Source organism: Lytechinus variegatus, chromosome 1, assembly GCF_018143015.1.
Source record: "Lytechinus variegatus isolate NC3 chromosome 1, Lvar_3.0, whole genome shotgun sequence".
NCBI classification, from domain to species: Eukaryota; Metazoa; Echinodermata; class Echinoidea; order Temnopleuroida; family Toxopneustidae; genus Lytechinus; species Lytechinus variegatus.
In genome coordinates this window covers 47,351,966-47,369,177 of record NC_054740.1, presented here as the reverse complement: position 1 = coordinate 47,369,177, position 17,212 = coordinate 47,351,966, and the positions used below count along the sequence as shown (strand labels likewise).

The window sequence follows — 17,212 nt, the reverse complement described above, 5'->3', positions numbered from 1 at the left end:
TGAATAAATCAATGAACTGTAAGTATAAAATTAAATTGACATTTCCCTTCACCTTTTTAAGTTGTAATTGCCTTTCTGCTTCAATCGCAATTCGCGCAACTGTTATGGCTGTGTGGCCGGAGAAGCGTTAAACAGACATAAAATGTGCATTTAGCAGCAATCTAAGCTCGTCGAGATTTATATTTTCGATAGCTACCGCGCGAAGCGCGAGAGGGGGGAACACACCCCTCCCCCCTGTGCGTGCTTCGCACGCATCGGGGCCGCTGCGCGGCTTGCATCGCTTCGCGCCGACAATCGTCAGAGTGAACCTGGCGAGAACGTTGGGGTACAAAAATATTGTGGTTGTACACCATAATCCCTCCCAACTAGTTATGAGTTTATTTACCTTAATGGTACCATCTGAAGAAGCACTGATAGCAAGATGACCATCAGGAGCAAAGATGGCTTCATTGACAAATGATGTGTGACCACGGAATTCCTTCAATGTTTTGCCTGATTTCAACCCATGTATCCTGTGCACAAAATATACAGTTAATTACATATTACTATTACAAGTATCTGGTCTATCATGTACAATAACAATGCATGTCCATTACAAATAATATCTTATCCCAATCGCTGCGTGTACATGTACAACTACAAGCTAAAGTTAAGTATTATTAGACTGTGAGATGGTCGCTAAAATTGTGACTTTGCGTGGGGTGGCAAATGCAACCACGGTTCTTGGACATGATAATATGTAAAATATTATGAGTGAATACATGCAACATGTTGCCATCGCTAAATTCTGCTCCTGACCTCGAAATTAAAATAATATGCGAAATCGTACCATTGATTCGACTGGAAATTCCGCCATTCACCCCGTGTGTTAAGGACTTCCACAAACGCGCGCAAGCGTGTGCAATGCATGTAACCTTGTTCGCATTTATTTTTTATTCGTTGTAGAATCTACGATGGCGGATAAGATGTCATCTTCGTCGTGTTTTGTCAGCGCAAATGATGATTTGCCACAAGCAAATATATGCTACATGCACGTCTTACCCAAGGAAAGAGGGCCAGTAAATTTCTTTCAAGTAAAGAGCTAGAACAAATTTAGCCTTTGCTGCATGATTAAAGTTACTGTCCTTGTCGCGCTATATCTGAATGAGGCCTTGGGAAGTGAATTTTAAATATGAAAATGATGGCCGTCCGTCTTTTGCCTGATTCAGTTTCTGACAACTTTGATTTCATGCTTTAATTACATAAGGCTCATTTGGGGATTTAAGGAATGTTTATCAAATGATTCAAGCAGCAGCAGGCCTGCTGACTATTTTTTTCCAGCCCGGCAGCCGCTGTTTAGCGCCAGATCGACAAGACTCTATCCCTTTAATTGTTGAACGTCAAACAGGGTAGCAACAACTCCCATCTTTTTAACGTCTTCAATCAAATTACTTAATGTGCTTCAAGTCTAGGAAATTGTCCATGGTCGCTCAAAGAATCAGATACATTGTAGAAACTTTACATAGTGTTGTCACAAATCATATTCATACATGTACTATGTTATGATTTCATGTTGTATTATGACACAAGTTTGTATGAACAACTCTGGACAGATTATTTTACGTCAACTCTTAAACAAAATTTGACTGATCAGCATTTCCGCATTACGAAAAAAATTCAGATTACCTCTTCAACATTTTTAAAGCCTCATATATCCGATTGACCTTGTAAGATATTAAACATTGATGAGGTTTGATGCTGAGCTTTGGTATGCAATCATTGAATGAGCCCTGAAAGCCTTAAAAGATTAAATGAGACTTGAGCCTTTACGAGTACTTGAAAAAAATAGATAATAGAAATACACTAACCTTAGAGTTTGATCAAATGAAGAGCTTAGAATCTGAGTGGCATCTTTGGAGAACTTGACAGAAGTGACCCCTTTACTGTGAGCATTCTCGAATCTCCTCAAACATTGTCCTGTTTGAACCTTCCATACCTATATAGTATATTGGAAAAAGGTAGGATTTTTCCTTTAAGATTTATTGAAAAGAATTGGACGAAGACGGGAGTAATACGTTTGTCTTATCACAACATTGAAATGTACATCTCAGAATAAATAGTTCCATTTTGGTAAAGTTATTATATTGAATATGGACTGTTATTAGAAATGAAAATTATATGTAATTATGTAAACTGCTTGGAATAAAGTGTACGTCTTTTTTTAATGAAATTATATTACAAAATGGTGATAATTCAGTAAAGAGGAAGGATCTTGTGAAAGTGATTATGTTACACGGGAAGGAAACCCGTTTAGTCAGTAGAGATCGATTGTTTTGAAGTCATTGGTCAAGCTACTCAGTGAGGAGAGCGATCATTCAGAGAGTTCTGTAGGATCCAGATAATTTTTGTCACAATCCTGTCGAGGTATGTTGATTGATATGTGCTATTTTATAAGAGAAGAATATCTATGTTTGGGAATATATTATCTCTAAATCATGAACTAAAATTAGAGCATTGAATCATATTTTTCTGTATTTTTCTGTCATGCCTACTACGTGGCATGTTACGTAACAATCGATGTGTGTACATATATGTATCGGGTACCTATCGATTCAAGATGGTAGCACTCTTTCCTTTTGTCTTGATATTGCTAAATTAGAGGAATATATTTATGTAGATGTTTTTCTTTAACACTCGATAAATTATTTACCTGGTGTATATAAATAGACGATAAGTAGAATTTATCAATGTGAGTAATCCGTAAACCGGTAAATTGGTAAATGGTAGCCTAAAGGTCAGCCAAGGTCAAATCGTTTTGTACAAATGGTTTCGATTAATTATCGATTTAACTTAGTACTTTTGCCAGATTTGGTTATATATTTTAAATTTTAAATTGATATGTGATCAATCTATATTATACAATCATATATATTTAGGATTGGTGTATCGTTTATTTATTTAGGAGTTCGAACGGAACTATGTTCATTTGTTGATGGAACTAGCTGGATTGTCATGAAAGATTTCTGGGTTTTCTACGAAGGTACGAAAAGTTATGAATTTTCCTTCAAATTTAATGAATGTGTTGTTCGAAGCGATATCTTATAATATTTGTATAAAAGTGATTGGTGATCGATTTGCATTTTTCCTTCGAGCATTGAAATGTTTAATGATATTTTCTTTGTTAGATCAAGATGTTTGAATTAATAAGTCTATTTTTTGTCAATATGATGTATGGGACACTTAGATTTAATTGAATGTAAAAATGTCTGTCGATACCCTGAATTTCCTTGTAAGATGTATAGAAATCTAAAGGATATTATGATATAGTTGAGTACCTACTCATGCAAATGTATGTTATTATTTATTCTAGATTGCAGTGTTGGGTACAGGAATCTGACCCTAGAGAGCGATTGTTTTGGTCCCTGGTATGGTTTTTAACCTGTATCTGCCCTAGTCGGGTGAGTCAAGATGGCCGTACTTAAAAGAAATGCATTATTTTTGGCCATGCCTCTCAAAGATTGAGACGTGCAGTATTTTTTTACAAAGATTAACGTTTTTGTGATCAATTACGAAAGATTGAATTCGTGTGCGCTATATAAAAGATTGATATATTTGGATTAATGTTTCTAATATTTACAATATAAATTGTGATTTCATATATTTTACATTGAAAGAATATAAATTGAATTCAAAGGAGTTCAATTCAAGCTTGAAACATATAATATATGTGATACTTGTGACTATTTAATTGTCGATAGCTGAGTTAATAACTTGTTATAAACATTATTACTTTTCGATTATAATCAATTATTATACTGCTCTGAATGTACACAAACAGTGAATGTGATTTTCATGTTATCTTCAATTACTTAGAAAAATACACATAGTGCAGTGACCTGCTCAATGATCAAAACGTGTACTCGTAATTGAGAGGACAGTCTTGAATTACATGCTGTAATGATATTATGAACATTATACTCATGTTCTTTATTGTTTCTCTCTTTTCTGCTTGCAGAGGTTTTTTTCCTTTTTCTTGTTATATGCTTCAACAACCGTTGTGCTCAAGTGGGAAATTAAATTCCGCTCACAACCTACAACTCTCATATCGTGTCCTTTGTGTTTCTGGAGTGTCCTGACAACTTCCCCTACCAAAATCCAGAATACTACACCTAACAAATATAAAATATAATATATTCAATCATTCATATTCTGTCAATTTCAACTCTAAACAATAATGTATTTTAAATTCTAAAATAACTTAAAATACTGACCCATCTTAGATTTCCAACAAACATAAATAAAAATAAACCAATTGGAACGCCTCTGGCAGTCTCATCTGCATTACGCGATTCAATATATTAGCAGTGCTAACTTTGGAAACAACTACCAAATACTAATTCACTAAAATAAATAATATCATAATAGTACTATGTCCATTGACCTTGATCATACTTGATTACCCTTATGTCTATGTTTCATGAACTAGATTTATAAATCAGAGTTATGATGCCAGTTCAACAACCACATTTTGTTGACCCTAAATGACCTTTGCTCTAGGTCCTGTGACCTGAAATGCTCACAGGGAGTTCAGGGATACATGGTTGCTTTTATGTCCAAGTCTCATGAACTAGATCTATAAACATTCAAAGTTATGAAAACATTTCAAAACTAAACCTTGGTTAAGATTTCAATATTGATTCTCCCAACATGGTCTTAGTTCAATGACCCTAAATGACCTTTGACCTTGGTAATGTGACCTGAAACTCAGGCAGGATGTTCAGTAATACTTGATTAACCTTATGGCCAACTGTCATGATCTAATTCCGACTTTTGGTTAAGATTTAATGTTGATGCTGCCACGGTCGGAAAAGCGGCACCCTACAGTCTCGCTCTGCTATGCAGGCGCGACAAAAATCAAGACATTTGGAGCTTTGTTTAATAGGGAGTTACAGAAAAAAGTATAATTTTGGATACTCATTACGCTTTTATTAGCATGATCAATTAATGCAATTTGCATGAAATAAATTGTAACATAATTTTGTAGATTATGTCCTAGACAACCTGCGTGACAATTTTCAGCAGAATAGCATAGTAGACGGCGAGCTAGTCTCTCCAACAGGATTCCATGATCCATCATATCAAACATGGCACAGAAATCTAATTACAAATAGGCCTTCTGTAGATTAGGTACAATACAATTTCCCTATGATTAAGGACTTCTATTTTTCCTCCTATTTTCAAAATCCTTGGCTGTGTGAAAGTATTTTTTTTAGTGGTCAACCACTGATAGGAAATTGTTACAGTGACTGGAAATATCAGTCAGCTTTGACCTACCTTGATCTTGCCATCATGACCTCCAGTAGCTACCATTTCGCTGTCCCGACTGAAGCACATACATAACACAGCAGATTTGACCGACCTTGATCTTGCCATCCTGACCCCAAGTAGCTACCATTTTACTGTCCCGACTGAAACACATACATAACACAGCAGCTTTGACCGACCTTGATCTTGCCATCCTGACCCCAAGAAGCTACCATTTCACTGTCCCGACTGAAACACATACATAACACAGTAGCTTTGACCAGCCTTGATCTTGCGATCTTGACCCCAAGTAGCTACCATTTCACTGTCCCGACTGAAACACATACATAACACAGCAGCTTTGACCTACCTTGATCTTGCCATCCTGACCCCCAGTAGCTACCATTTCACTATCCCGACTGAAACACATGCATAACACAGCATCATCCATCAACATGAACGAATCCTGAGAAAAGAAAAAATAGATTCAAATCATAACCATAACAAGAGTTTGAAAAGACTAACTGGTTTGACTAATATATCTTTATTATATTTCTATTGTATTGTTTGAATAGCCTTACTTATTCTTTTTTTCTGGGCTACTACATGCTTATATTTCATTCAATAAATGATGACTTGATATATGAATGCCTCTGAAAGGACAAGTCCACCCCAACAAAAACTTGATTTGAATAAAAAGAGAAAAATTCGACAAGCATAACACTGAAAATTTCATCGAAATCGGATGTAAAATAAGAAAGTTATGACATTTCAAAATTTCGCTTCATTTCCCAATTACAGTTATATGAACGAGCCACCTACATCCAAATGAGAGAGTCGATGATGTCATTCACTCACTATTTCTTGTTTTTTATTGTTTGAAACATGAAATATTTTTATTTTCTCGTCATTGTCATGTGAAATGAAGTTTCATTCCTCCCTGAACACGTGAAATTCCATTATTTTAACATTTTGTGCTTCAGGCAAGGAGGTCCTAATCGTCAAATTCGTAAAAATTGAAACATTGTCAAATTTAAAAAATAAAAAACAAAAGAAATAGTGAGTGACATCATCAACTCTCTCATTTGGATGTAACTGGCTCGTTCATATAACTATTTTGTTAAAAATAAGCAAAACTTTGAAATGTCATAACTTTCTTATTTTACATCCAATTTTGATGAAATCTTCAGCATTGTGCTTGTCTGATTTTTGTCTTTTATTCAAATCATCATTTTTCTGAGGTGGACTTGACCTTTAAGCAAAAAAAAAGTATTTGTGCATTATGTATGCAGTTTAACACCAATTATCTCTTCAATAACAATTTGATAATGACTATCATTCTAACATCTAACAAGTGGAATGCCTCTGGCCGTCTCACCTGCATCACGCAATGCAATATAGCAGCAGGGCTGACTTTGAATACTACTCTAACTCGCACAAGATGTTCAGTGATACATGGTTACTCTTATGTCCACTTTTTATGAACTAGACCAATAAACTTACAGAGATATGGTTATTCAAAAAAAAAACCCAACATGGCCAAAGTTCATTGACCTTACATGACCTTTGACCTTGATCATGTGACCTGAAACTCGAACAGGATGTTCAGTGATACTTGATTACTCTTATGTACAAGTTTCATGAATCAGATCCATAAACTTTCAAAGTTATGATGGTAATTCAACAGATACACCCAATTCGGCCAAAGTTCATTGACCTTTGACCTTGGTCATGTGACCTGAAACGCGCACAGGATTTTCAGTGATACTTGATTACTCTAATGTCCAAGTTTAATGAACTAGACCAATAAACTTTCAAAGTTATGATGGTAATTCAACAGATACCCCCGATTCGGCCAAAGTTCATTGACCCTAAATGACCTTTGACCTTAATCATGAGACCTGAAACTTGCACAAAATTTTCAGTGATGCTTGATTACTATTATGTCCAAGTTTCATGAATCATATCCATAAACTTTCGAAGTTATGATGGGAATTCAACAGATATCCCCAATTCGGCCAAAGTTCATTGACCCTAAATGACCTTTGACCTTGGTCATGTGACGTGAAACTCATGCAGGATGTTCAGTAATACTTGATTAACCTTATGTCCAAGTTTCATGAACTAGGTCCATATATTTTCTAAGTTATGATGACATTTCAAAAACTTAACCTCGGGTTAAGATTTCGATGTTGATTCCTCCAACATGGTCTAAGTTCATTGACCCTAAATGACCTTTGACCTTGGTCATATGATATGAAACTCTAATAGGATATTCAGTAATACTTGATTAACCTTATGGCCAATTTTTATTAACTAGGTCCATATACTTTCTAAGTTATGACGTCATTTCAAAAACTTAACCTCAGGTTAAGATTTGATGTTGACGCCGCCGCAGGCGTCGGAAAAGCGGCGCCTATAGTCTCACTTTGCTTCGCAGGTGAGACAAAAATGTCTTGTGTTTATAAATACAAACTCTGTTCTTACTTGTCCTATCATTGCCATCAGTAATCATTTTTATGGATTGTTTTTTAATAGGCTTATGGATTGTTTTTTAATAGGCATATTGAAGCAATAAGACAATAATACTGGGAAATCACCTCTGCCTGATACTTGAGATCCTTTCTGATCTTTCCAGTCTGAAAGTTCCAAACCTCAATGAATCCATCCACACTACCAGTCACCAAGAATTGACCATCGGGAGAGAATGCTGCGCATTCCACATGGGACTTCTGGCCAAACTGGACAATTGAATCACAAAATTAGATGTCTTTTTTTTCAAAGTCACCAACTACATACACAAATAATCATTTTCATCTTGCAATTTTTGCCACTGTCAACAACAAGACAGGATACGGTAGGCATCCTACTTTACTACAATAGTCTGTAATTACAGGTATGTCTTCTTCATTTATATCATTATTATTTTAATAGAATTAATTATTTGTTACTTATTAACTTATTCATTCATTCATCTGTCTAATAAGATTATGGAATATATTCAACTTGATAATTCATTGATGTGCAAGAAAAACTTGGATGTTGTATTTCCTTATATTTTTCAGACGCCTCTGACGAAGTCTTAATAAAGACGAAAGCTAAAACTAAGAATGGTGTCCTGCATCATCTTTTGAGTTGGCCTCATCTCATTACATATATATATATATAAATATATATATGGATTTTACTATAAAATATACAATTATTACAGTTGAGGTTGTTTGACTTGTGTTTCAACATTGTGAATCAACATTTTCCAGAACGCAATTTAGGGACTGTGATTTTCCGTGATCGTGGAAAACGGACAGAATTCACGGAAAGAGCCTTTTGAAAAGGAAAGTGGCATTTCAAACGAATATGTTAGTAAATTAAGAGGCTTTTTATAGGAGGAAATTCTAATTTGTTAACAAATTTTCAGCATTTCTCCTATTTATTTAAGCTCGATCTGTAATGAAAATCATAAGATCTTAAACAAATAGGAGAAATGTCGAAAATTTGTTAACAAATTGGAAAATATGTTGTTCCTCAAAATACACAGAGCAGCAACAGAAATTACTCAAAATCTCAACAAAATATGAATATTAAATGGCCACAACACCCCAGAAAACACGATCTCACTTCACTACAATCATGACAATTCACACATCGTGACTTGCACTCGACTTCATCACTCTCGATCAAATCCCTCGCCGCCACGCCCGTATGTACCCGTCGCCGGGCGGTGTTTTATTGGGCTTATCGAAAACATTCACATATACACACGTTTCATTTTAACACAGTCGTGTGTTGCTGCCCTCTACGTTCGAAGATGTTACATCACGATATCCAGTGCCACGACCCTAATTACATCAGGAGGGCTAAAGATTTTCGTTCGACCCAACCCATTCAAATTTTTTCAATGTGATATTGCTGATTGACAAAAATGTATGAATATGATTCAAAATCTAATACTGATTCTAGAAATGGTAACTACTGAACTTCCTTCGCCCAAATTGGGAAGATAAATAAGTGACTTGGAACTATTTTTTGACTGACGGACTAATTAGGGCTATTTTACTGTTTCAGTTGATGAATTTGATCCACTCATAGTTATCTTCATAAATGGCTATTCATTTTTAAATTAAGCTGGCTACAGTACCCTTTCCTGGTCAGATATGGAATGTCAGATATATATCCTATCCAATTGTAGTAAACATTCCACCCTCTAATTTCACATTTATTTTTTACGAATTTTTCAAAAGTGCCATTTTAACCATGGACCTATTACGGATGGACAATCAACGAATCCCCTCCTTTGGGCCAAAGACCGTCACCGCTAATCCTTTTATAAACAGAGCGCTGGCAGCTGATGCCCATCAAGCCGGTAGTAAAACACGCTATCACTGATGGACAGCAGAAATCAATTGTGCGCTGCTCCTACCCATTGCGATGTTGTTCATTCACTTTATCAAAAGCAACGCACAGCAGCGAACGTTAGTGCTATGAAAATGATTGTCAGAAACAAGAAAACAGGCATGCATAAACATATTTTTTACGTACATCGCAAATTACCGCACATGAAATGCATTGACATCACCTTGCAGATCAGTATATTTACGGCAAAGATGCAGTTGAAATTTGACGGAGAAATGTGCGGAAAAATGTTAAAAATGCATAGATTTCGGACAGTATTTGTGACAGCATTCAAGGTACACAAATTAGGAAACAGACAAAGGCTTCTACGGGAGCTTCTTCTTCAAGACTTTTATTCCTGATTCATCTTCAAACTTTGATAGCTCCAAAAGCTTCAAAAGCTCCTAAAGCTCCGTGAAAACTTTTTCAATGAAACATACAAAAGAGCATCATAAATACATTGTGTACGCTTATGCGTGATCATCTGATGTGATAATTTACTCTTTCTTTATAAAGCAACAAACTAAACAATTATTGTGAAATGTGCTTAATCTGATAAGTAAAATATGTGTATATTGACACGTTGACACAGCAATTAGAGTTATCACTATACTATCAATTACTTCAGGTGTATCTTTGTATTTAAATATGAAGCAATCATATCTTAACTTTCAGCTGACCTACATATATTGTAACCTTTCTGGGGCCCGTTGAAGAAAGAGTTACAATCGATTGCAACTCTAAAAATCATGCACAACTTGATTTTCAACCAATCAACAGTGCGCATTTGGGACTTGCGATTGATTTTTTGAATTGTGTTTAAACGCAACTCTTTCTGCAACGTTCCCCTGGTCATTAATTCCAAAAACAAAATAACTGAATTATCTTGTTTCATCAAATTCAGTGAACATACATGAATCTCCTATTCATCACAATATCATATAATTTCATCTTCAGATGTGAGGATCCAATGTATATAAAGCTATAGACTTGACCTTATTTCTTGCCTACACAATCTTATAACACATATGTGAATGTATAATTGTTATGTAATCTACATGCACAGTAGCTGGATTTAGAACCTAAAATAATTCAACTTATATTCATCTTTAACATCATTTCATAAAATAAAGACTTTCTATGAGACACTAACCTCTTTGCCTCCTTATTTTATCAAAATCAGTAACCAGGTTTCCAGGATTCACTGGAACTTGGATGATTGTGTCACCTCAAACCTGTCAGATCTTCCGTGTTTATATACAGTGATTGGTGCAATGGAAAACACTGTCCTAGAGAGACATATATCAGTAAATGCCTTGCACAAGCAATGTTAATGACATATATGCACTGTGCTATATATAATCATTTGACTCAAGATTTTTATAATACACAACCAGAGATAAATGTTATATCATCATGGAAATATGAAATATATTGAATAATGTTTCTGCAATATTTCATATCAATATCAAATGAGAAATCGTATATTTTTCAAACAACTTTCACAACATGGCTCCTTTAAATTTCACAAATTTACCCAAGACCCATAGGCTTGAAAAATGAATTAGATTCATGCTACCTTCCGTTTAACGTATTCAACACATAACATTTCTGGACATGACATCAATCTGCAAAAGTACCATAATGCTTGACGTGTTATACTATATGCTGGATAAATGCATACAAAGAAAATACCAATTTACTGAATTGACTAATAACAAACTCTCAATTTTACTGTTAATTGTCCAATATCCATTCACAATAGTGTTTACTTACACGTGGCTGTAGCATAGATACTTAATCTTTTCTCCCCATATCAGAAAATACTTAATGTAGATAAATCAACCTTTCTAAAAAATGACATTTGTTTATATCCTTTTACCAGGTATCAAAACAAGCATCAACTAGGCCTATGATTAATCAAATTTGATAAGACCTTTGAGTTTAAAATGAAACAAATTTTGACTCAAATACTCTGCTTCATACGCGTAAATTCATTGTTCGATACCATATTTCTCGACAATGGGAATCAGATACATGTCTGATAAAAATTTATAAAGTGAACTGTTCAAAAATGAATTTTGTCTTTCAAACTCAAGTTACGTACAGAGTTTGCCAGGTCATAGATACTAGAATGACATAAATGGTAAAAAGAGATTTTTAATAACAAATTGTAATATATACGTAACATACTGATATAGACGTTTTATTTTTCAATATTTTCTATTTCGATTTCTTTAGAAACAATATACATTCCTGTACCTTGGAAGTACCAGTCTTGATTTTTAGACTCTTGAGTGAAATAACATATATAGTCTTCAAATTCAGACCCTGTAAGTGAAATAAATAAAACGTATAGTCTGGGTTTCAGACACATATATCAATACTGTTCCGTCTGTTCCATACAAATTTTAGTCTATAGTTCAGACCCAATTCTGCGATTTCCTGATTCAAGCGTTCAAGTCTCCTTGGCTATGAAAGTAACAGTATTAGTTTGTGAATAGGACGATATAAGTAATTCACTGAAGTAGTTTGCTTTCCTGATGCTGCTAGTTTTCGATCACCCACTGCTACCTTCACCTTGCGAACGCGATTGTATTCAGATTCATACGTTTCGACGATTCTTCCAAGTGGCCATAAGTTTCGAGGTAACTGATCATCTTTGATTACGACTTTACCAACTCTCATATTACGACGAGTATTCGTTTTCTTTCGTGATTGCAGTTGGTTCAAGAACTCTTTTCTCCATCGGCTCCAAAACTCATACACAGGTGCTGAACCCTCCTCCAGCGCTTCTTCAGGTAAACATCTTTACGAAGAAACTTCCCAGGTGGTGGCAGAATAACCTTTGTCTTTTGGGTCAGTAAGTGGTTTGGAGTAAGTGGTTCTGGGTGGTTGGGTTCATTGAGGAATTCCACAGCCAAAGGACGACTGTTGACTATAGCAGCTGCTTCACCGAGCAAGGTACGAAGCAAGTCATCATCAAGTTGGTGACCATTTCGATGCAGTAATGCATCGAGTATGGTGCGTACTGAACGAATCTGTCTTTCCCATGCCCCTCCAATATGACTCCAGGCTGGGAAATTGAACTTGAAATCAAGGTAATCACAGCCCTCTGTAAGCAGAATAGATGCCACTTTCGTTTGGTCCATTTCTTTCCATGCTTTTGAGAGTTCAGTTGCTGCACCAGTATAGTTTGTCCCTCTGTCTGATCTCAGCTGCCTGATAGGGCCATGTATGGAAACGAAACGTCGTAATCCATTTATGAAGGCATCATTAGTCATCAAGTTTAGCCTTTCTATGTGAATTGCTCTTGAAGCCATGCAAGTAAAGATGAGGCCATACCTTTTCAACTCTTTTCTGCCTTCTTTGATAGTCCACGGGCCAAAACAATCCACACCACAGTAAGTAAACGGAGGACTAGGTGTAAGCCGATCTTTGGGAAGATCAGCCATCTTCTGACTTTGGACTGGTTGACGAAGTTTTTGGCAGGTCACACATCTGGAGATAAACTTGAACACAATGTGACTGCAACCAAGGATCCAGTATCCCTTAGCTCGGACGTGGTTGTCATTCCTCTTCCCTGGTGAGCTATTTCTGCATGGTAATGGGCAACTAGGAGCTCTGTAATATGAGACTGTGGGAGAATGGCAGGATGCTTAAGCTCGAATGGTCCCTCAACCCTTGTCAGTCTACCTCCAACTCTAAGAATTCCTTCAGTGTCTATGAAGGGATCCAACTGATGTAGACGGCTCTTAAACTTGACGAGACTTCTGCCCTTCCGAGTAGCTCTTTCTATGCCACCTAATATCCGTAGCTCGTCTTCGAAAGCATCTTTCTGAATGTGTCGTATGATTTCTTTCTCAGCATTGACAAGCAGTTCGATGGACAGAGGTTGAATGGCAATCTTGGCTTTATTTGAATCCTTTTGCTTTCCTGGCAGCATCTCTGGAGGTAAAGCTTGAGACGAAGACAGTTGGCTACTGCCCTCTTGACTTGATGCCAGGTAGAGAATCGTCTGAGTCTCTCAAGATCAAATTTCTCTGCACATTTGGTTGTAGCATGGGAGCGCTTCACCTCAGGATCGTTTGGAAGAATTGTGCTTTCATCCTCATTCTTCTCATCTTCGACGTCATCCATCCACAAGAACTCTGGGCCAATCAGCCACTTCGTCATCTCTTGTTGGTCAACTCTGATCCCTCTAGATGCCTTGTCAGCTGGGTTATCTTTGGTTTCCACATACTTCCACTGAGCTGGTGATGAAGCATCTCTGATTTGTTTCACCCTATTAGCAACGAATACATGGAAACGTCGTCTCATTCTTCACATAACCCTGCACGACTCTACTGTCCGTCCAAAAGACTTCTTTGTCGATTGTGAGACCCAGTTCCATTTTAAGAAACAGGCTAACTTTGACTGAGAGCAAAGCTGCAGTTAGCTCGAGTCTTGGAATTGTAGGTGTCTTTACAGGAGCAACTCTGGACTTTCCAATAACTGGAGCACAGTGTACATCACCCTTCTGATTTATCAGTCTCAAGTAGGTGCACTGACCATGTGGATTGGCATGAGAACAAGACTTCGGTAGGATGACTGTCTAGCTGCACTTCCTCAGGAAGGACCTTCACCATGGTACGATGGCTTATATCTATTGGGTCATTACCATTACAGTCATGATCCACCATACCTATGACACTCCATCCCAGGTCAGTCTGCATTGCGAAAGTTCCTCCATGCACTGGTGGGGGAATGACAGCTCGAGGAGAAAGTGCAGTAAGAGAATCATAGCCTATATGTAAGGCTATCTCACAATCCATCAATGGCGATAGGTGATCCTTAATGGACTCCAGATAGGTAAGATTCTCGACGACTTCAGGCATTGGAATGTGAGTTCTATTTGCCGGCATGATATCACGGGTAGAAGATGGTGGTAACATAATCTCCTTATTACCATTCCAGGCCCTCACCTTGAGACCTTTATTCTTCTCACTTGCAACTCTTTCCTCAGCCTTTGACATTGTTGAGAGGAGTAAGTTTACCTCTGTACCTGTAATTCCCATTTTTTCCTTCGTCCTTCGAAGGATAAACGTCGTGTCAGATTGGGTATCAAGCATTGCATATACCAACATCTCCTTTGGCGTTAAAGTATGGGATAACCAAACTGGAACAATAGAAGAGGTTTTCGAAGTATGGGAGCTACTCTTGTTGCTTGATGCATGGGATGAATGAGATTCCTCTGTCTCATGTAGAGAGTCATCTTTCTTAGATTGTCGCAAATGCTGTAGGATGTCTTTTCTTACACATCAAACAGATGCTCTTATACTATAGCAACATTCCTTCGATCTATGACCAGGCTTAAGACATCCGAAGCACAGATTACATTTGTGGACAAATTTTCTCTTCTCTTCCATAGGCTGTGATGCGAAAGAAGTACACTCTGCCAGACGGTGCTGTCCTTTGCAAAAAAGACAGGCAAGTTTCTTCTTGCTTTCTTTATCTTTCTTCTGTACGCCAGTAGATAGAGTCCTGGCTTTAGACGATGGCTTCCTTTCCTGAACAGACGTTACTGATACACTTGCTACCTCTGCTTCTTCTCCGATAAAGTTCACAAAGACAGGGAATGAGTTTGTATCTCTTCTCCATTGAACAACCTTCCGACCCCATCTATGCGTGAGCCAGTCTGGAAGCTCTGACAATAGCTTTCTGTTCTCCCTCTCATCGTCTAGGTGTTTCAAATGATGTACAACCTGAGATGCAGCAAAACACTGACGGAGAAAATCACCATATCTTCGGAGGCCATCTGAATCCCTTGCACCTATCGTAGGCCATGCATCTAGCTTGTCTCGAAATGCATTGGACAAGACAAACGTATCTCCATAACGTTTGTCCAATTCCTGTCTTGCGATGGTGTAAGCATGGTCGTTACTAAGGAGTGAGTATCCCTGAACTAACTCAAAGGGACGGCCCTTTAGGTACTTCAACAAGTAGTAAAACTTGTCTTCTGGCATGATTCCTTTCCTTTCTTGTCATAAGCTCTCTTCCAAGCTGGATACTGTAGGGGACTTCCATCAAAGACTGGTGGCTCTGAAATAGGGAGTCGATTGAAACGCATCTGTTCAATCAGGCATGATGTGAGGAATTCTGGGTCTTGATGAGGTTCTTGTACAGGATTTGCAGGCTCCTGAAATGTTTGTTGTTGTCTAGGTCTGAGATCTTCGTTTGGAATTGGTTTGTCAGCATCGACTTTCTTTTCAACCCCGTTTTCTTGACGTACTTTATCACTTTGAACGTCATCTGTATTGTTGGGTTGTAACTGTTGATCAAGCCATTGTTGACATCGACGTTTCGATGAAGAACTTGACGTAGACAATCTCAAATTTCCTTGGGTGGCTCTCACTCTATCGTACATTTGTTTCATTAGAACTGAATGTTCTTCCTCTAGCTCATCAAGTTTTGCTTCACTATTTTCCTCTTTAGAAAGCATCTTTGCAGCTGTAGAAAATTCTTCTTGAGCTGTTATAGCATCATCCGTAATTGCCTGCAGAGCATCTCTATGGGATTTTATGGCATTAACTACTGCATCAGTAAGAATAGCCCTTAATTTCGTTGATGATCTTCTCCATGAAGTAATGCAGCTTTTCTATTTCTTTTCCTTCACTTCTAACTAACAAGTTGTCAGATCTGACAACTTTCCTGGATTCTGATTGGTTGAGAAGCACTATTACTATGGTAACTGTCGGATAAAATGTCTGACAAGTCCTTTCATGAAATGCTCCCCTGATTACATGTTTCATGAACTAGATCCATACACTTTCAAAGTTATGACGGCAATTAAAAATATACCCCCAACATCAGGGTGAGACATAAGCGCTGACACGATTGCCCAAGTTAAGTAAAAGTTAAAGTCCGGCAAGTGTTTTGAAATAAAGACAAAAACTACTTGCCCGAATCGGGCAAGCAAAATTCTCACTGTGAAATGAAATTTTACAAAGTTTCCCCAAACTTCACAGCAAAAATAAAGTGAGAGAAAAAAAAGTGAACAACTTCCCTCAATTAAAAGTGCAAGCCAGTTTGCGACATTTTTATGATCTACACACAAAAACACACACACCTTGTCAGCATACATACATGTAAATGTGGCCGGTGCGCCCAGACTCCAGCCTGTGTGGCAGGCATGCATGGATCTCCATGCTGCTGTGCACACCTGTACTATCCCTTATCAAATCAAAGTGAACAAGCTTAACAGTTTTTCCAACAAAATAATCACAAAATCGGCGGGAAATTTTATACCTATAATAGGGCTCGACACTAGCGGCAGTCTGACGGTCCCGTACTGGTAAAAATGGCTGTCTGGCCAGTAGATTCTCAGAAATAGGAAGATTAACTGGTCAGACATGACCAGTAAAAAATATCATTTTCGGGCCAGTAATTTTTCCAAAAATAGCAAGATTTAAGGGTCCGAAATGACCATTAATAAAAACCATTGCTGGGCCAATAACTTTTCGAAGGAATGGTCAAATTCACTGCAAACCATTTCTCC

The 17,212-nt window shown here is 37.2% G+C and overlaps 1 protein-coding gene across 2 annotated transcripts in view; it reads right to left on the bottom strand.

Annotated features, from left to right (window-relative positions):
- LOC121415354 (WD40 repeat-containing protein SMU1-like) overlaps positions 1-16,867 on the bottom strand; it is a 37,186-nt gene extending 20,319 nt beyond the window's left edge. The window contains exons 1-5 of one of the 2 annotated variants that reach the window (XM_041608539.1): positions 16,784-16,867; positions 7,884-8,024; positions 5,654-5,749; positions 1,848-1,975; positions 386-512 (exon numbers count right to left, since the gene is read on the bottom strand). In XM_041608539.1, the coding sequence (XP_041464473.1) occupies positions 386-512; positions 1,848-1,975; positions 5,654-5,749; positions 7,884-8,024; positions 16,784-16,852 (561 nt within the window). In that variant the 5' untranslated portion in view covers positions 16,853-16,867. The remainder of the gene's footprint in view (positions 1-385; positions 513-1,847; positions 1,976-5,653; positions 5,750-7,883; positions 8,025-16,783) is intronic. The other variant, XM_041608546.1, reaches the window with a different exon arrangement.
- Between the last annotated feature and the right edge of the window lie 345 nt (positions 16,868-17,212).